We start from the raw sequence: 20840 nt of genomic DNA on the forward strand, positions 1-20840 counted from the left end.
GTTCCGGCTCCGCGCGAGAGCAGCCCGCCCGGCGCATCCGGTCACGTGGGTGCGCCCGGGGGGGGTCTGCGAGTTACCGGCAGTGCGGCCCGGTGCGTGGAGGCAGGATGAGGGTTAAGGTGCTGAGCCGTAACCCCGACGACTATGTCCGTGAGACGAAGCTGGACCTGCAGCGCGGTGAGCGGCGCGGCTCTCGGAGCGGGGCTCGGCCAGGCCTGGCCTACTCGCCTGCCGCCCAACCGGCATGGCCTGGGGAAAAAGGGAAGACGCTCAGGCGTCCGCCGGCCCCACCTTGCGGCTGAGCTGCCCTCTGGAGGGGGTGCCAAGCAGCTGCCAGCCCCTGGCGGGGTGCGGGCTCCCCTCCAGCCGCCGCCGGGATCGGCCGGTCGGGGGAGGAGGCGGTGACGGTGGCCGTGCGCATGCGCGAGGGGCTGTGAGGCGGTTGCGGGGCCTGGGGCGCGAGGGGGGGAGTCGGCTCCATGTGGTGGTGCCGTGCCGCGGGGCCCGGCTGAGATCCCGGGGTGCAAGAGCGCGTCCTGGGAATGACGACAGCGAGGGGTCGGGGAGGTGGGGTGGGTGGTCACGGCTCCGGCACGCTGAGGTTGCTTAGTGTTACCTGGGCCACCCTTAGCAGTCTTGTGCTCTTATTGCCTTTTTTTTTTCCTGGTACATCTTGTCCTGCTTCTTGTGTGTCCCTCGTTAAACCTGGCAAAAATCGTATAGGTTTTGTACTTGCTTTAGATGTAGCAGCTGTAGCCTGGTAGCTGAGATTATAGAATTATAGAATAGTTTAGGTTGGAAGGGACCTTAAAGCTCATCCAGTTCCAACCTCCCTACCACGAGCAGGGACACCTTCCACTAGACCATGTTGCTCAAAGGGCTGTCCAGCTTGGACTATGAATACTGCCAGGGATGGGGCAGCCACAGCTTCCTTGGGCAACCTGTTCCAGTGCTTCACCACTCTTACGGTGAAGAATTTCTTCCTTATACCTGACCTGTTTCTTCCCTGTTTAAGTTTGAACCCATTGCCCTTTCTGCAGTTGCTACAGTCCCTGATGAAGGGTCCCTCTTTGGCATCTTTGTAGGCCCCCTTCAGATATTGGAAGGCTGCTATGAGGTCTCCATGCAGCCTTCTCCAGGCTGAACAGATGAGGTGAGTGAGGACTTCCCCCACTCTGTCCTGCTCATCCTCCACACATCTTATTCTACGCAGTCATGGCAGTTTCACCTCTGTAATATGATAGAAATGAAGTTTAGCTTCTACCTGATGACGGAGTTTGTGAAATGGCCCTTTGTCAGAAGAAGGACTAAAACTCTGGGCATATTTAATGCACTAAATCAAACTGTTTTGGGTAGGATAATAGACCTGTGTTATTTTAAATTGCCTGTGCTTCATTATTAGGTTGAATTAGAGGTAGGTGCAAAGCAGCATCTCAACTGATTTGTTCTAGTTATTTAATTGTGGTTATAGACATACATAACATGGAAAAATATTATTGAAGTTACCCACTGGGATGGTAGCTGAATATATTGTAATTTTCCAAGTGGGATTTGTATGTAAGCTGTTAAATTCTGTCATGTTACAGAGTGATACCTAATTCTTTCCTCAGAGATTTTAGAGGTTCTGATATGTATCAAATAGTCTTTAGAAAGTGGCAGACTCGACTAAGCATCAATTCTTAATGAGCAATGTGTTGTCAGTTGCTCTGCTGATTTTTCAGTCTTTTTGCATGGAACAGAATGAAAGAGACAAAACCCAGAAGTGGTGTCAAAATGTGCTGTCTTTATTTATTATAAGGTGCCTTGCAGGCAGATGCAGAGAGACCCTTGCTCGAAGCTTGTGTAATCTAAACGCTCCTGCCTGTGAAACCAGATAGCATTAGCAGAGGATCAAGCTCATGAAACTAATGAGCCTCATTTCAGAGCCAGGGCTGCCTTGCAGGTGATTGAACATGAAGACCACTAGGGTGCTTCTCCTTGTGTGTCTCTATGTAGTTGTGTCCTTCTAGTGTACTGTGTATGTTAGAGTTTAACAGTAGGTATTATGGGGTTTGTTTATTTTGCCTTGTGGCTGGATGTTCTTGGTGTTTGTTTGGTTTTTTTAATATAATAGTTGCAAGATATCTGCAGCTTCCAGTTTGTTGTGTACATTTATATCTTCCCTTGCAAAGGACTTAAAAAAGTTTCAGGCATCATTAACTTAGAGCTTGATTAAGTGGTCATACTAATGATCCCACAGATCAGTTTCAAAATGGCAGGAACAGCAATAATCTCAGTGTTGACAGAAAATTCTCCATGGCAGGAAAATTGAAGAGGACTTCTGAATTCAGCTTACCTTGAATTACACTACATACCATGGGTTTCTAATGTATGTGTTACTCTTACTGCAGTTCCAAGAAACTATGATCCTGCATTGCACCCTTTTGAGGTTCCACGAGAGTACGTAAGAGCTCTGAATGCAACAAAGCTAGAACGTGTGTTTGCAAAACCCTTTCTTGGCTCACTTGATGGCCACAGAGATGGCGTTAACTGCATGGCCAAACATCCAAAGAGTTTGTCTACAGTGCTGTCTGGAGCTTGTGATGGAGAGGTAAGCTGCAGTTACAACCAACAGCAAGCAAGGTACCCTTCCTCCTTTTTTTGTTTTTTTCTTGTGCCTTTGTTTAATTTTGTTGTTTTCAAATGCCATATGCTTACCTTTTGTGTCTTTGTTCAGTAAGATACCATATCTTCTCTCAGAAGGTGCAGCTTACCCAGTTTGGGGAAGTATTTCTCAAACCGTAGGTTGTAATCTGCCAGTGCACAAAGGCAGCAGCTTTCAGTTGTTCACCTCTGAGCAGAGGGTGTGACACTCGTCTCCTCAGGATGGTGCAGTGTATGTCAATACTTACAGTCTGTAGTGACTGCTTTTTGCTGCCCAGGTGATGCTTTTTCCCTTGGAGAAGTTAAACTGCTGCGGATTAAGAAGATTGTATGAAGTCAGATGAGCTAAGGGAAAGGGGCACACAACCAAAAATTTTCTGGAATAATAATATATCATATTGTCTAGAAAATGCTAACACTGTGCTTGATTATTTTACATAAATATTACAAATAGCAAGCAAGGGCACTTCTGATGGAGTCAGTTGCAGAAAGAAATTGCCTGTCTTCTGTCTTCTGTGTCCTCTCTCACACTTCTGTTGTGCATTTCGTAGTACTTGTATATTTTGAAGGTGTCTTCTGGGTAGGTGGTTGCTTTGTGCTTTTTATTGAAGGTGTGTATGTCATGCAGGAGTGTAAGGGAGATTAATCTTTTCAGAGAAGAGGGGAATAAATTTATATGAAATGTTGGCCAGATTTCTTATCTACTGATAAGAGTGAGTAAGGTACTGGGCACAATAAATACATACAAATAGAAAAGCTGTCCTCCATTTCTTCTTATTTTTTAAATGGGCCCAAATGCTTTAAAACAGAAACCTCTGTGGGAGGTAGGCATCTGTATAAAAGGTAGCACAGATACTGGACTGGAAACACTGTTAGTTGCAAAGGCTATTTCCTTGTGCCCTTCTCTTAAGAGATATTCTTTGCTAAAATTATGTGTGCTATTTTTCAGGCAGAAATCTACAAATACGCAAGTGTGGAGCTTTGGAGGGGATAAGGAAAGAGCTGCACTTGTACTTTTTTTTTTTTTTTTTTTTAAGAAGGAAATAATTAGGTAGTTTTAACACTGTAAAATCAGGCTGGTGTCCAAGCCAGCCATGCCATTTCATGACAACATGTGTGATCTCTTGTACTTGAATTGTGAGTTGCAGCTGTGGGCTGCAGAAAACATAAGTAACAACAGAATATTCTTCTGTTTTTAACAGGTTAAAATTTGGAACCTGACCAAACAACAGTGTATTCGTACTATACAAGCCCATGAAGGCTTTGTTCGAGGCATATGTGCTCGTTTCTGTGGTACATCATTCTTTACTGTAAGTATAATATGTCTCCTTAGTACAGTGTGGCAGTACAGAGTGCCTTTTCACCATCTGGTTTCCAGTGAGCAACTTATTCTCTGCCATATAATACTTAAATACTGTATGAATAAGTTTATTAAATTTTTCTGAGAACTTGACAGTTCCATTTTTTGTGATATTTTTGTTGATGCTGTGATATGGGTCTTATTTAAGACTATGGAAAGGATCAATACCAGAAAATTGCTAATGAATGGTCATATAATCAAGTCTTGAGTAAAGTAGTTGTCATTAAAGTAGGACATGGATTATGTTCATTGAAAGACATAAAAAAGTAACCATTTACGTATACTATGAAGATAAGCTGATTAAGTCAAGATAGTCCCAGGTTAATTTAACTTTATTAACTTATATCAATGATCAAGTATTCACTTGCATGTAAAACATCTGGAAATAGTATGTCTTCCTGTTTGCATTAAAAGCAATTACAAGATGATACAATAAAAAAAATTGATTTTGAAGACTAAAGTGTCCTGAGGTTTTGCTTCTTTTGAGCTGGGCATAGAAGAGCTATTTTCACTGCTATATATTTATCTTTTCTGAAGTATATATCAGATCATGAGGACAGAAGTTAGGATGTAAGGGAAGTTGCAGCAAAAAATTCTAAGTGACTCCAAATTAGAATTCACTTTTGACAATCCCCCTGCTTGAAAATTGAGAGGGAAAGAAGGAACGGTAGCAGTGCTGTCAGGAAAGGTAGTTAAACTTGTACAACTAACATTTTTACTCAGCAAGTTTGCCTGATCCAGGTCACTGCACAGCCATGCAAAAACTTAGCTGGCATAGTGCAAGACATTCCATGGCATTAGGAATAGGCAACTGGAGCAACTGAGGTGGAGGGTGCCTTTTATTTGTTTACATGATCATCAAAATGACATCCAGAAAATAATTTGCAGTTTAAGGTGCCGTTTGATTAAAAATGACATAATGTAGCCTGAAAAAGTAGTCGTTCCAGTTTACCTTTTTCTGTTCAACATCTCTTTTGGAAACTGGAAAGCATTTGTGGATTGAGGTAAAGACAGTCGAATGAGGGAAATGTAGTGGTGGGGGCAACAGTGAAATCAGTCACCTTCTTTCACAAGCAGACAGTCTCTGAGCAGCAGCCACTTTGAAAGCCAGCCCCTGCCTCCCTTTCTTCTTCCATTACCCCAGTTTTTATTGCTGAGCATGATGTTCATGGTCTGGAATACTCCTTTGGCTGCTTTAGGTTGGCTGTCATGTCTGCGTCCCCTCCCAGGCTGTTACCCACACCTAGCCTATTTCTTGATGGGTGAGGCAGTGATAATGACTGACAGACTGAGGGAAGGAAATGCCTTGACACCCTACAAGTAGTGTTCAGCAGTAGCCGTGATTAGTGCTGTATCAGCACTGTTTTAGCCACAAATCCAAAACACAGAGCCGTATGGGCTGCTAGGAAGAATGTTAACCCCTTTTCAGCCAGCTGATGTACATGCGCTTTCTCAGTTTCTAGGAAAATAGTATAACAAGAACTAATCTTCAACTTGGAGGTATAAAAGGGAACAGTGAATGGGCAGGAGAGAGTGCTTCTGTGTATACCATGGATTGTTGTCTTTTAAAAGACTGCCTTAATTGCAAAATACATCTTATAAAATAAACAATATATTTATGTAAAAATGTACATGCTTTCTGCAATATTTCCAGGTTGGCGATGACAAAACAGTGAAGCAGTGGAAAATGGAGAGCTCAGAATGTGGAGAAGAGGAGCCTATCCATACAATTCTTGGAAAGGTAGTAAACTGAAGTTCTGATTATATCCCCCACCCCCCCCCATCTCTTCTTTTGAATTGTTTGAACCAGTTCTTATCTAGCTTTTTGAGGAGAAACAGTTTGGTATCACATGTTATCATAATGAGTTGTAAGGTGATGGCATGAAATTTTACAAAGGGACTTTTAAAGTTTCTATTACATTTATTTTACATATAAGCAGACAAGAATATCTCAAATGCTATCAGAGAGTGCTTAGCTCAGTCAATACGAGCCATCCCTTTCATGTGAATTGGTCAGATCTTTCTGAATCTCCTTCTCTTCAGACCTGTTGTCAGTGCTCAGTCTGCATTACATAGGTTTGTTTTCATGGCAATACCCTGCAGCCATCCAATACAAAATTTTAACTTTATATCTTTCTTTTTGGCAAAAGCAGATTAAAAATATGTACTTCAGCACTCTTTATTATACATTTACTTTAAGAATATTAAATACTTGTTGTAAATAGTTTGAAACTCTTCAATTATTGTAACATCTGTGGAATCTGTTCAGGTCCCATTGAAAGTTTATAGTGCTCTTAAAATTTCCATTTGCTTTAAAGTCAACCAGATCTTTGTAAATGGGCTTCTAGTGCTGACTGCATTTAAATTAACAAGAATTACATGTATGCATATTAAGTACAAAGCAAGCTGATCTTTTGTGCAAGAGTATATCTGGTAGCAGTGGTGACTTGGTTTTCAGTAATATAAATTAATAAAATCAGGCAGACGTGATATGTGATGATTTGATCTTTTTTGTAAAAGAACATACTTGCATATGTAAGTATACAATTACTTTTGTCTTTTAAAGACAGTGTATACAGGAATTGATCACCACTGGAAGGAAGCTGTTTTTGCCACCTGTGGCCAGCAAGTGGACATTTGGGATGAACAAAGGACAAGTCCCATGTGCTCTCTGACATGGGGTTTTGATAGCATAAGCAGTGTAAAATTCAATCCCATTGAGGTAATGTTTCTGTTATATATTGGAAATGAGTATTTTTCTTGATCAGTGTAAGATCTAAACTCTGTTACAACCATCTCTGACAGCCTTTTCCAAATTTAGATTTTTATATAGCTTTTAATGTAGTATTTAGGGGGTGTATACATATTTTTTATGGCTATATTGTTTTGGAATGTAGTAACATGTGGTTTCATCTTTTTATCTTTTGTCTCTGTTAGTAGGAGAGAGGAGGAAGAAAAGTAGGGTGGTCTCCATTTTGCCCACAGCAATACAGACCCCATACCTTGTAGTGGTTATGTGGCTGTGGAGCTTTCATCCTTCTCTGTGGCAAAACCATTGCATTTGATTTACTACAGTAGTTCCTATGTATCTCTTTGCTGGGCTGTGTTCATAGATGAAGTTTTCATGAGTAAATTGCTCGTAAATTTGAAGTAGAGAGGACTGGGTAGATTCTGAATCTTACAGGGGCAGCTATTTAAACTGTACTAAATGATTAGGTGCACAGAAAGAATGATGAGTATATTTCCTTGACTGAAAAGGAACTATTTCACTACCAGCTTTGTGGAACTGCTTAGGTATCTAGCGTGAGCTGTTGCCCATATTTTATAAGTGTTTAGAAGATACACTGCTTTTGTTTGTTTGCTTTTTAGACGTACCTTTTGGGGAGCTGTGCTTCTGACAGAAATATTGTGCTATATGATATGAGAAAATCAACTCCATTAAAGAAGGTAATCTTTTTAACAGAAGCTGATGGCACTAATAAACATACTGAATATGAAAGTAGTCTGTAATTGTTGGTGGTTTAGTGGTGGTCTTGGCAGTCCTGGAGTACTGGTTGGACTTTATGATATTAAAGGTCTTTTTCAACCTAGTTGATTCTATAGTGGTAGAGAAAGAGAAGCTCTGAACTGTGAGTTCTCTGAGTTTTCATTGTCTAATATTGAGCCTTTTAACTGAGTTGCTGGGATTTAAACAAATGGAGTTAGGGCCTTTTTCTGCATTCAAATGGGCTGTCAGGCTCACTGTTGTAATTTTTGATAAAGTGCCTGACCTGACAGCAATTTCACAATAAGAACTTTATGTTCCTGTATTGCATTCTGTCTGTGTGTGATTTTTTTTTTTTTTTTTATTTTTTTTTTTCTCCTCCTTGCCAGAAGGAAACAAAGTAACTTTTAAGGTACTTCCTTTCCACCACTGGAGAATCTTCCTCTGCTTTTGAACAGGTGTTTTGCTTTTACATGAGATAAACCTTCCCTATGCGCACAGTAAAAACATGCAGAAATCCTTTGCAGTGGAATCAAAATTGTATTTATATGTGGAATTTACCAGTGACATGAAGATTTTTCTTTAATAGAAAGTATGTCTTTATTTAAAACAAGAAGTCAGTAATTCATATTAACCTTGGTCAAGTTCAGTAGTTAGGAACCCCAGAACTATCTTTAACAATTTTCTTCTTGAAGAACAGTATTCTAGTTTGTGAACATACACTCAGTATCCTACTAGTATGTTATGTATTGTCGGCAGTGGCGCTGATCTGATACACCCCAGAACACTATAAGGGTATTTTAAATTGCTAGCACAGTGATAATGGTGGGTGGATTACAACACCGTAGCTTCTACATCATTGCATGGCACTTGAACAAGGAATGGTAACTGTCTGGAGAGTTCATGAACTGCAGTTTCAACTATAATGAAGTGATAGTAGTAAGTGGAGGATATCACAATGTAGCAATAGCTTTGCAAGTGCTGGTTTGCATTGTCAGTTAATGACTATCGCTTGAGATAAGAATTTAATGAGGTGTGATTATAAATTACTTACCTAAAGGTTCTTATAAATATGATGGAAAAGTGAAATTTTTCAGAAGTTCCATTTTATGTGTTGACCACTTCTAAAATTACTTATAGAGAATTTAGTAGTAGCACAAGTGAGCATATTATGAGGGACAGGAAGTTCTTGAGTTCCATTTCTAACATGAGAAGAAAATACTCTGTCATGTCACTATTCTTCTGCCGCAATTCTGTAAAGTAGTTGTCTCCAGTGGTATAGAAAGTTTTGAACTATAGCAAGTATTTTACTGCCTCTAACAAGGTAGCAATGTGTAAACATCTTTCAGGTTATCTTGAACATGAGGACAAATACACTGTGTTGGAACCCAATGGAAGCTTTCATTTTTACTGCAGCAAATGAAGATTACAAGTAAGTGTGACAGTGATAATCCTGATCATGTTGTTTTTAGTCTGTATCGTGATGATTTATCATCATGCTAAAATAAATATTTAAAAAAACTTAACTTTGGATCACTTAAGTAATAACCTGGAGAATTATAGCCTCACTTATGTAAAGAAAAAAAAAAGAGTTGGTAGTAGACCGCCTCTTTCTCTGTATTTCACTATCTGGGGAGAAAAAAGCAGCTGAACCAGTGCAAGTGTAACTTGCAATGGGACCTGGGAAATAAGTACTGTTGGACCAGTCTGAGGCAATATAAGTGTTTATTTTCTTGACAGCTCTTGTAAAGCTTGATATATTGTACTGATCAGCAATTTTGATGAGAACATTTTGTAAAAAAAATAAAACAACCCCAAACTTTTGTGAGCCAGTTCCAGAGTCTGCAATACTTACCCTTTCAATGTCTCACGGCAGTTTCTTACTTTTGAACAGTACTATTCATGTGAACAGCTGATCTGATATTGAAAATGCTGTTGGTGTATTTATTTTAAAGCTTATATACTTTCGATATGCGCTTTCTTGAATCACCTGTGATGGTGCATATGGATCACGTATCTGCTGTTCTTGATGTGGATTATTCACCCACTGGGAAGGAATTTGTCTCTGCCAGCTTTGATAAGTCTATCCGCATTTTTCCTGTAGACAAAGGTCACAGCAGGTGAGTAGTGATTTTACACCGTTTTCTCTTGTGTTGTTCATTCCAGTAACTTTCTTCCCTAGTCCTCAAAATTCTTAATTAGTACATTAGTATCTTCTTTGGGGCATTCACTTCCTGTGAATATTGAAATATTACTCTGTATATAGCTTGTGATTGATGGGTCATGTAGTTGACAGATAATTGTGGAGTATGTATTAGAGTAGAACTTCTACTTAATGGATAGCAGTACTTAGGCAGTTTTGAATTGAAATTACAGAGAGCTACTGTTGTTGGGTGTACTCATTTGTGTTTCACCAAGATGAAGCCCATTTTATTTCTCTCGCTCTATATCTTTAATGTTTTTAAGTCGCTTTGTACGGTATCTGTCACCACTTGAAGTTCGCAGTGCTGTACATCATTCTAGCATTTGACTTTCTAGGGACTGTGTTCATCCTATATGGATGATTGCTAAAAGCGTTACATGAAAAGCATTGTTGTATGATCCTGAAGACCAGTTTGAGACACTTCTGTGATCTGTTTCAATACACTTATTACCCTTTGTTAATATTTTGTTAACTGGGCTTTGCTTTGAATGCAGTTCACTTTGAATTAGTTTTTCATGTAATATTTCATAAGGCAGTGTATTAAATATTTTGCTGAAGTTCAGATTGGATCTACTGTGTCTTTTTTCCTTTTTTTCGCCTCCAGTTTGATGAAAATTGAAGCCAGTTATCAGATCTGCCTGGTATCATTTGCTCTTCATAAACCTGCCTTCATTATTCTCTGTTGTCAGTTCTTTCTCTTTTTTTTTTTCTACATAACTTTATTTTACTTCTAGTTGCCTTCCTCTCTCCAAGTTTGCTCCTTTGCTTCCATCCCCCCCCCCGAGTTGCTGCTAAGTCAAGTTTATGTGGTTTGAGGGGTGGTAATGTTGAAATAGTGATTAGGGGAGAAGTATATTTTTATTTCAAGTATGTGTGCATTATTCAACATAGCTGTGTACTCCTATACTGCATTTAAGATTGAGAGGGGCTGTTTATGTTTTCCTTTATGTCTAATCTACAGGTAGCTTTTATTCTTCCTGTCTTGCAATAGTATTTTAAGTGTAATTAGGTATTGCAGGTTTTTTGTGTTTTTGGTTTGTACTGTGGTTAGCAGCTTCCATGTTCTACAAATTTTCCTTTCTGTGGAACAGTAATGTTCACAAAACTGATGATCTTCAACGTTAAGGCACATCATTGAGGGGAAGTTTACAGACCCCATAATGCCATAGCTGAAGGCCTTATTCTGCATTATAGCAGATTGCTGCTAAGGCCTGTGGAAGGAATTTTCTTCTTTGTCCACACTGTTCCCACTTCTCTGTGCAATGGCCGTAAGTCTAGTGATCAAAAGCCTTACATATGAAGAACTGAGCCTCATATAAGCTGACTAGGGTTTCTGGGACACTTAAAATTCTTCAGAAGCTGGGCTTTTTCATAATTGCAAAGTTGAAATTAATCCCGTGGAACAAAGAAAAGTGGAAGATCTGATCCTAAAAGTATCTTATTGTAGGGGGTCCTTTATTAGTTAAACCATCACACTTTATTTGAAACTCTCTAGATAGATTTAAGATCAGCAGTGTTTTAAAAAGTCAGATTTTTTAAAAACGAAGAGTAAAAAATTACTGTTGCCTTCACCAGAATGCCTTCTGCTATTTGAAAAGAAATGGTGGTGAGAAAAGTGATCACTTGAAAATGTGTCTCTGCTCTAGGGAGGTGTATCATACCAAACGAATGCAGCATGTCATCACAGTAAAATGGACTTCAGATAGCAAATACATTCTGTGTGGCTCAGATGAAATGAATATTCGTCTGTGGAAAGCTAATGCTTCAGAAAAGCTGGGAGTGGTAAGAGTTGCATTTTTCTTTTTGTTATAACAATATAGGATGTTTGGGTTTTTTTTTTGTTATTACAACTGGTTAGCCTATTCAAAAGATAAAATCTTTCTAAAGGGAAAATGTAAAACTAGTTTGATGCTTGTATTTAATTTGAAAACTGACGTTTAGTGCAGCTCATTGCATTTACTGCAGCTTGCATAATAAAATTAAATTCCTCATTGCTACATGAGGTCACTTTCATGTTTTTTGGTCTTGTTTAATGTTGACAGAGGTCATCAGTTCTCAGTAAACTAGATTTTTTACCTGGGTGCTACAGGTGAGAATTCATCTCTTTGCACTAGAGAATACTTCTCATTTGCCATACACAAGTAATTCTACTGAAGTTTGGAGTTATTACTTCCAAAAAGTTTGATTGGCACGGGACTGGTTCATGTGAAGTTCATACCTTGATAAACATATGCACTGTAAAATAGTTCATTTGTATCAATACGTAACTGAAATTGTGCTTAACCTATATTACTCTCAGACACAGAGTGGGCAAAGTAGTTTGGAGCTTGAAATTCATTTAATTGATGTCAGTTTGAAGTGTTCCTAGGAGCAGATATCAGTCTAATTAGATACATGTCTTTACAGCTACACTTGTTCAAATTTTTATGTATATGTTTATGTATAGACAAAGCCAAAATGTTCTATTACAGTTACCACTTGCATATATCTATCTGCACAGTTGTGTTAAAGCACTGAATGACTTTCGAGAATGAATTTGACACTTTGTCCGCTGCAATAATCCCCTTACGTAGCTTTGTATTGTTATGATATTTTGGAGTTGCTTACGTTGCTTTTTCTGAGCTCATCAGCATAGCTGTCAGATAATGCTTGAGGAAATTTCTTCTTGATCTTACGAAACATTGAAGAGGAGGAATAGGGAGCTGTAATTGAAGGAAGAATGTTGTAGGGATGGATCTATTGTGTAGTTATGTCTAGGGCTGCCTGTGGTTACCTGAAGCTCCATCAGATTATAGTATCTGTACAGGAGGGAAGTGCAGTGGAGCTGTGAGAGGTTTCAGGTGAATGACAGTGGTAGGAGTACTTAGGGCTATGATGAGGAAAGGAGTAATTCATGGACTGTCGTGTATTGTGCAGCACTAGTTATGGAGTAGCACAGCTAAACCAACATGTATTTTTAGCCATGGCCCACCATAGGTCTCTCATCTCTGCAACAGAGCTATAGATAAAAAGCCCTGACAACTTTGTAGCCTGTACAATATTTGTGGTTACAGGCTGCTATTCAAATTTAATTTCTATAATGGAATAATGAAATAACTCTTTTTGTTGAGGATGCTATCATTTTTTTTGGTTCTGAATTGATTTGTGGGATCCCATGGCAGGGGTGTTGGAACTAGATGATTTGTAAGGTCCCTTCCAACCCAAACCATTCTGTGATTTTCCCATACAGTGCTTGAGTCAGACATTTATGAGATTGAATATTGATCTAAACTTAATATTGACTTAAACTGATATTTACTTAATATTGAAATGATGAGAATAATTAAACATCCAGGCTGCAATAGCTGTTGTTAATTTTTATTTTTTTTAAGCACTATGAAATTTTGTTTTTCAGATGTTTAGAGAGTAATTGTTGCTAATAGGACTTAAGAGTGGAATCTTTCTGCCTTATGACATTCTTGGATATACCTTGGACATGTTGCCTGCATTCAGACAACTGTGCCAATCCTTGTTCCACCCAACTTGATAGTTCCTGTGATTCTTAATGTCAGAACTATTAACGGCTATTTATCAGGTTCCACTGTTTTCCTTTACCTGTGCCTTCTTTTTTATGATTGGTGTTCTTATCTTCATAGACATATGCTTGCTCATTTTATAAATGTCCACTTCTTCCCTTGTCTGGGGCTATTTTTTTAACATTTTGCATATTCAAGGCTGAACATGCAGTAATTCTGTCGGAAGTGTCAGAATGTCTTAAATGCTTAGTTGCTTAGTCTGCTGTTTTTCTTTGCTGAGACCGTTTGATTGAATGACTCATCCAAAGGTCACTGTATTTCTGTTATAATGCTAGCATCTTGTAATACGTTGTATTTTAAGATGGATATTTTAGGGGTGGGGGTGGATGGAAACCAGTATCCTGATAGAAAATGAAAAATGGTACTCTTTTTTTTGTCTTTGCTAAGTACTTAGCCTTACTTGGTTTTAGTTTTGCTGAGTTCCAAGGAAGTTACAGTAAATACATACTTATGTTGCGACTGAGGAACATTTATACAGCTGGAAAGTTGTACTTTCTGAATCATTGGCACCCTAGCTAGCAGTCATCAGTTCTGACATGCATGTTTCTTTTGGTTTTTAATGTATTTGGCATTGCGCTCATTATTAAAAGTCAGTGAAACATTAGAGTAAGAATAAAAGTCTCTGGAGGAGCCAGAGGCATGCTGTGTCTCCACTGACAATTAAGTCTGCATGGGTTTTACAGAGGGACAGCAGAACTCAAATCTCTCTGTTGGAGGTACTATAGAAGTTGCTTTAAAGTAATTTGCAACATATATTTTCTCTTTAATGTAAGTTGATAAAAACATAAGTAATTGTTATTACATAGGAGTTAAAACAGGTGTTATTTTTAAAGCAGTAAATATCTGGCTCTGCATGTCCAGAAGCAAAAGACTAAATTAAACAAGGTTTTTAAAGTACTCCAGACTGTTCAAACCATAAAATACGATGTTAAGTATGTTTGAGGCTTTTGTACCTTTGCTCTTGGAGAGGTTTAAGATTTCTGAAAAGATAAATACTTTGGTTTTTGAAGAGGAACACATAGCCTTATGTGAGTGAAAAAGCTGGAAAAGCAGCAGTGTAGATTTCAGTTAGCAGAGTAGAGTCAATATAAAAAAGAGATAGATTGGGTTTTCTGAATTGTAGTGAAAGCAATAAACCATCAGTAAAAACTCAGTAAGCTGTACTGTTGTTCAGTCTATTGACACATAAAAAGATTTAAGTCTGCTAAGTGTAAATACTTAGTAACATTACTTCTGTGAGTAACAGCTGTAAAATTTGGCTCTTACATTTCCAAAGTAGTTAGGAATTAGAACAGAGCACTGGGCAACTGAAGAAGAAGAAAACTTTCTGCTTGGAAGGGTTTGTCTATCAGTAAGTGTAAAACTAGTGAGAGTAGAGCATAGGTTTGCTGCTTTCTTGCAAGATGCAGAAATAACAGCTTTTGAGTAAGGACTGAAAAAGATAGGGGAAAGTGCAGTAATAAGTCTTGGTTTTGATCTAGTGAAGTGCATTAGCAAGAGTGCATCAAAACTGTGCAAGTAATTGTATATCCTTTCAGCCTGTTTCCAGTGTCCAGTTCCATTTTGTGAGATAAGGCTGATAACCAGCAGTACCAGATATTGTGTGACATGGCATTCTTTTCATAGTGATTTGGGGTTTGTGATTCAATACACATGTAACTTTATCCCTTGAACTATGACTTTGTGCCCTTAACATCTACTTTATTTTTCTTTTTTGTTGTCATCTGTTTAGATGTGAAGAAGCCATAAGTTTTTGGTCCAAGGAAATAATGAGAAATAAACTTGATGTCAATAAATTTAGGCAGGTGCTTTAAACAGAGCAATTGAAATAATTAAATAAAGACACGATATGGTGTAGAAAACTGCTGGGATACATTTGCATTCTGAAAGTATGTTGTATCTGTGCTCTGTCTGCCCTAACCTAGAAAGGCAACATGGACAAGATAGATAAACACCTATTTTTCTATTCTCACGCTGAATTACAGGAGTCGAATAGTGTGGAGTTTTAAATGCAGCACAATACAAATACAGTCCTCTTTAGAAGAAAAAAATTTTGTTAAAGATGGTTTAAAAGAAGCTCTTCAGTCAGGGCTCTGGAAAAATGCTTACCTTCCTGCTTAGATGGGAAAAATAACCAGCCTTTAGCAATCAGGAGGGAGGAGCGAGACACAGGCATTTTACTTGAGGACACATTCGCCCATTGTTGTTACATTTTAGTTACATTTTATAGCTAGCGTTCCCCTTTTTTCATTCTAGATCTTTGCTGTGAAGTACTGCTGTGGTAATGGCACAAATCAGCTGTCTTTCTGCTGCATAATATTTGTTTCCCTCACATAGGAAGGAAGTTGCACATTCAATTTTGGAACGTATGAAAAAGGGGTCATATGTCATCTTTGAGCAAGTCTTCCACATGTGATGTCATATAAATCCTAATTTATTATATTATAGAGGGTTCTAGTCCCTTTAAACAAAGTCTTTAATCCTGCTAAATCATTCTCTGTTTATGGCATCTTCTCCACATCACACCAGAATGAAAAGTAACACTGTTCTCTTCAGCTGTTTACATTGACCTTTGTAAAATGACTTGCAAGAGAGAAGTTGGAATTCAGCGTGCTATTGCAGTCTGCTTTCTTAGCTAGCTGCCATCTCTCATAAATAGACAGAAACTTGTCATTACTGCAGAGTTTTCTCTTACCATCATGATGAGGGTGTACTTAGCACAGTCTGCTATATGGGGTGTTGGCATTTGGTGGCTGGACGGTAAGTCACCGGCTACGTGGTTTTCTATATACCTATACTTTCTATACATTACACATAATAATTGAATCAGACTCAAAACGGAGCTACATTAATCTATATTAATTTCTAAAATAATATCCTGGATATATTTTTAATTTACAGATTCACCTCTTGTCTGTAGAATCATCAAGATTGCATTAAATCAGCAATTTGCTCTTCTTAAAGGAAAATCATTGCATTTAATTTAAGTAAAAGCTCTTTAATTTGGATTATGTTGTCAGTTTTCTGCAGAGTGGGAACACTTGGGATTTATTGAGAGTGAACCAGATATTTAGGTTGGCTCACTGTAAGGAATTTCAATAAAGGACAGAGAGGTGTGTAGTTTTAGTGGGTTAAGATTATAAAATTTATTCACTCGCCATTTGAGAGGTATTGATAAATGTAAGAAAAGAGTTTTGGTTTTACTAATAAGAGAGTGTGGAGAACCAGACGTTAAGAGCATTATGTATTTCTGATGCCTGACTAAGAATTTTCTGAGTGATGAGCAGCTCTGCATCTGGTACCTGGGTTCTTTATTGTCTCAAAGGAGAAACTCCTTTGCTGTGTTTTATGAATACTTGCTTTCAGACCATTAATGGTATTTCAGACCAATATTATCTGAGTATGATACTTATTCTTTCATAATTCCTGAGATACTCTAACAGAAGTTACTTCTATTCCAAAGTGGAGAAGAAATAGCCAGTTGCTGATTTAAAAAAGGAAAAAAGCATATTTCATAATAATGATAATAATGTAATTTCCAAACTTGTGTGTGTGCAATAAAGTTGATTTTGTCACTGCTTTTTTTTTTTTTTTTTTTTTGGTTAGCATTTGAATCTCAGGTTCTGTTTTTCCTGAGAAAGTAAGAAATTAGTGAAACTGAGTAATTTCCAAAGCTGAATAAATAATAGTTATCTGAAATACTGCTTTGCTTTTAGTACTTTAGGTGCAGGTAGTAATGGATTAAGTAAATGTGGGAGGGCAAAAGACTTTTGCCACTGCTTGTTTGAAAGTATGAAGTGTTTTAAGATGTCTGAAATACTGGATTTATAGACCTTGTTTTGGGCAGGAGGGTAGAAGGAAGAAAATAATATTGTCATCTGTTAATATTTCATATTAACAGATTTTCTGTTTATATGAAAGCTCACTAGTCTGAAATGCAACTGGAATTCCAACAGATCTGAGCAAATCTAAAATACATGGAGATTGATGCTTCATGTGAAGCAGTGCATGCTTTAAACAGAAACACAGCACACACAGTATTTTTGTTTATCCTTTTGATGAATGTGCGTTATGACCAAAGGAAACTGCCTGCTTGTAAAAAGCAAATAAATACCCTCTGTAGGTTAGCTCTCAGCAAAAGGCATTTCTCACTTTCAGTGTTAATGGTTGCTCAGACATAATTTTAAACATGAATAAAATTAAGTCTTTTGTGGTTATTCTAGCTTACCTGTATTTCATGTGTTTGTGACACTAAGATTTTTAGCTGCATGATGAAAGCCGGAACTCCCTGTGTGCCATATAGTCAAGCTAATACTTGAAATGTAATACGTGCACTATGCTTTGTAATGGATCAAGGCACTGGGTAAGATTTAGGCCACCTAAAGAGCTCTCTGTAAAGCTGTTCATGAAGACAGTTAATTTATAGCATTTGTACTTATACTGGCTAGTCATTAAAATGCCTGCATATCTTTGTTTTGCAGTGGAAGTTGATCATCATCGGAGGTTAGGAAAGCAGGCAGACTGATCAAAGAGGTTTTACTGTCAGCTATTTCTGTTCTTTCTCTAAAGCATGTTAAAATCTGGTTTTCAGGGAGCAAATTCAGCTACTTCAGTGAACTTTGATAATGTTTTGTGTTTGATCATTGGGGTATTTTGGAATTGTAGGGTTTTAATACTTACCTACCTTAATTCTGAAATTCATGTGGTTCCAGCCATTCACTAGAAGGAAGCCATCTGAGTTAAAAGTTAGAATTTTGGTTTGTAGATAAAAACAGGACAGTTATAGCCCTGTTCTTTTATAACATGCTTGTTTGTGGTGTTTTCCCCACAGCTTGCACCACGAGAGAAGGCAGCTATGAATTACAATCAGAAGCTGAAGGAGAAGTTCCAGTATCACCCAAAGATCAGGCGCATTGCTCAACACCGTCACTTGCCTAAAAGTATATTTTGTCAAATCAAGGAGCAGCGTATCATGAGAGAAGCTCGTCGGCGAAAGTATGTCTTCCTCTTCTGGCTTGGTTTTCTCTGTCTTCAGAAAATGCATCACTGCAGTGCTGTAGTGTGCTACACAGAGCTACAGTGTGTGGGAGGAACAAGTTTGAGCTACTTTTAACATCTGAATAAGCGATCATACAATCATACTGGATTGATTAACCTTTGATTATAAGGAAAATGCAGACAAGTGCCTGTGTCAGTTGGGACTGGCTGCTTCCCAGAAGTATAGTGAAAAAACAGGAGCAAATACCGTACTGGAAGGAACTGCAGTGTTCTGTTAAGCATGATGTCATGCAACATTGCAAGAATGGGCTGGTTTGGCTGTGTGGAGGGGTTTTTCTGTTTTGTTTTGCTGTTTTTTTTTGGTGGGTTTGGTTGTTTTTTTTTAATGCCAGACTCCAGGATAAGTGTTATTAGTCACCTGGATCATTGCAATATTGGAATTTCTAGGAGCAGAAGGTGGCATGCTTTGCTGTAACCATTGAATGAACAGTAAAATGGAGAAGTAGTGGGTTTTAGTATCTTTCTCAGCTGAAAGCCTCTACGAACTTGAGCAGCAAAGACTGACATGAAAACCAAGTAAGCTGAGCTCCCAAGAAAAGCCTTGATTTGAAACTTTACTAGCCAATTTTGAAGTTATTTTCAAAGGGACAGTCCCTCTTCTTACTGGATGAAGTAGGTGGCTTTTAGTAAAAGCAGAGTTCTTAATTTTTTTTTATTATTTTTTTTTAATTGTAGGAGATCTCCATTGGTGGCTTAAGGAGGAAGCTGGTATTGGTTAAATCTTTGTGCTGAATACTGAACTTCTTTTTGTTTGTTTCTAGGGAACTGAATCGTCGTAAGCACAGCAAACCAGGATCTGTGCCACTTGTGTCAGAGAGGAAGAAGCATATTGTGGCAGTAGTGAAGTAATTGTTTTCACGTATACAAAATGTCACAGTGAAAGAAAATGTCACTGTTGAATGAATTCACTGTACAAAATTTGATGGACATTGGTAAGACACCATATGACTTCAGAAACATGGCTTTTCTTCCAAGTATACACATGCTCTGATTGCTCAAGTCATCATCTACTTTGGGTAGTCATAAGAATTGTCCCTGTAATTTTTTTTATTGCCATTTAACTGCTGCTGCTCCAACTCTGGGTATTGCAGTGGAGTTTGTCCTTTTTGATGTAAGCAGATAACGTGGTAGTTAATGGAGAATATCTGTAGTTCCAGTCCTCCTTCTCTGTACCATTATTACAAAAGAAGAATAAAATGGATTCAGATTTGTCAGAGACAAAACAACCTCATTCCATAGAGTTATAAAATCAGTTGTCCTTATGCTGTGGCTTTGGGTTTGGGGGCTTTTTTGTTTGTTTTCTTTGGTTTTGTTTAATTTTGTTTGGTTTTGTGTTGTTGGTTTGTTTTTTTTGTTATTGTTTTGTTTTACACAAATGTAATAAAGTAGAGAAATGACCTTAAGGCAGTTGACTAGATTTTGATTATTCCAACTGACAAATATACTGCATTATACTTATTACAGTAAGATAGCTTTTTTCTTTTATCCAGAAAAAATTCAACAGGATTCTCAGACATCTGTAAATGTATTTATAGTTTTGTTCTGTTACGTCACTTGACAAAGCTTCAGACCATTGAAGTTGCTAACGTTAATGACATAACAAATAAATACCTTTTCTATTCAGCTGTTTAGTACTTCCAAAATCTGGTTGAAAGATGACATAAATTATATAAAGCACAAACTTCTTCAGGTGAGATTTATTACAAGCCTTTATTTTAAGTTTGTGTAAGAAAAATAAAAGCTGCATATTTCACAACATACTTGTAGACCAAAGGTCTTTTACTGTTTGTCTGGGAAATGCTCTGCTTCTCTTCCAGTGGGCTAGGCTTCACTTTTACTGAAGATACTACAATGATCAGAAAATTATGCTGCAGTTCAGCGAGGCCTGAAGGCTTCTCTTACAGAAATCTGAGATAACGTAATGTTGCTTAACATCTTCCATACAAAAGGGTTTTTTTGAGCCTTTGCACTACTCTGCAGTCTGTAACTACACTCCCCCCAGCCATGATTTACAAATTCAGTTATAATAAACTTTGTAGTTTAATGTTTTGTTTTGTTTTTTAGTCTGGAAATTGAGCACATATGAGCACCTGCCTTCCTACAGCATCCTTTTCAGTGTATCTACTGACACTAACATCCATATGTGTTTCTAGGTCTTAATCTTTCATTGTCTCTCCCAGCACTACTTGGGCAAGATTCCTTGATCATCCTAGCAAAATTACATCTGTTTGGTGATAAAGAGGCTATAATGTATCTTTTACTCTCTAGATCACTTACCTTATGGGGTGATGCAGGAAGATCTGTGAACTGGCTGAAGGAGAGAAGCCAGAGAGTTGTAGTCTATGGGGCAGAGTCTAGTTGGAGGCCTGTATCTAGTGGAGTGCCTCAAGGGTCGGTACTGGGACCAGTATTATTTAATATATTCATCAATGATTTAGATGAGGGAATTGAGTGTACTATCAGCAAGTTTGCTGATGACACGAAGCTGGGAGGAGTGGCCGACACGCCAGAAGGCTG

The 20840-nt window shown here is 38.1% G+C and overlaps 1 protein-coding gene across 1 annotated transcript; it reads left to right on the forward strand.

The window, feature by feature from the left end:
- Positions 1–8: 8 nt before the first annotated feature.
- On the forward strand, positions 9–20079 carry DCAF13 (DDB1 and CUL4 associated factor 13). The gene is made up of 11 exons (XM_061373300.1): positions 9–177; positions 2391–2590; positions 3846–3953; positions 5658–5744; positions 6570–6725; positions 7373–7450; positions 8837–8919; positions 9443–9607; positions 11337–11472; positions 18097–18260; positions 19085–20079. Exons 1-11 carry the CDS (start codon positions 108–110, stop codon positions 19170–19172), a joined length of 1335 nt encoding a protein of 444 aa, XP_061229284.1. The 5' UTR covers positions 9–107; the 3' UTR covers positions 19173–20079.
- Positions 20080–20840: the final 761 nt, after the last annotated feature.

The sequence above is a fragment of the Neopsephotus bourkii genome, unplaced genomic scaffold (assembly GCF_033783945.1).
Source record: "Neopsephotus bourkii isolate Nb327-2 ecotype Australia unplaced genomic scaffold, CSIRO-AGI_Nbou_v1 NB_1630, whole genome shotgun sequence".
NCBI lineage: Eukaryota > Metazoa > Chordata > Aves > Psittaciformes > Psittacidae > Neopsephotus > Neopsephotus bourkii.

Bases quoted from the DNA above. Each gene is read 5' to 3' on its own strand.
- DCAF13 (XM_061373300.1), top strand. From the start codon at position 108: ATGAGGGTTAAGGTGCTGAGCCGTAACCCCGACGACTATGTCCGTGAG. The intron at 5,745-6,569 runs GTAGTAAACTGA...TGTCTTTTAAAG, and splicing joins TCCATACAATTCTTGGAAAG to ACAGTGTATACAGGAATTGA. The intron at 6,726-7,372 runs GTAATGTTTCTG...TTTGCTTTTTAG, and splicing joins TAAAATTCAATCCCATTGAG to ACGTACCTTTTGGGGAGCTG.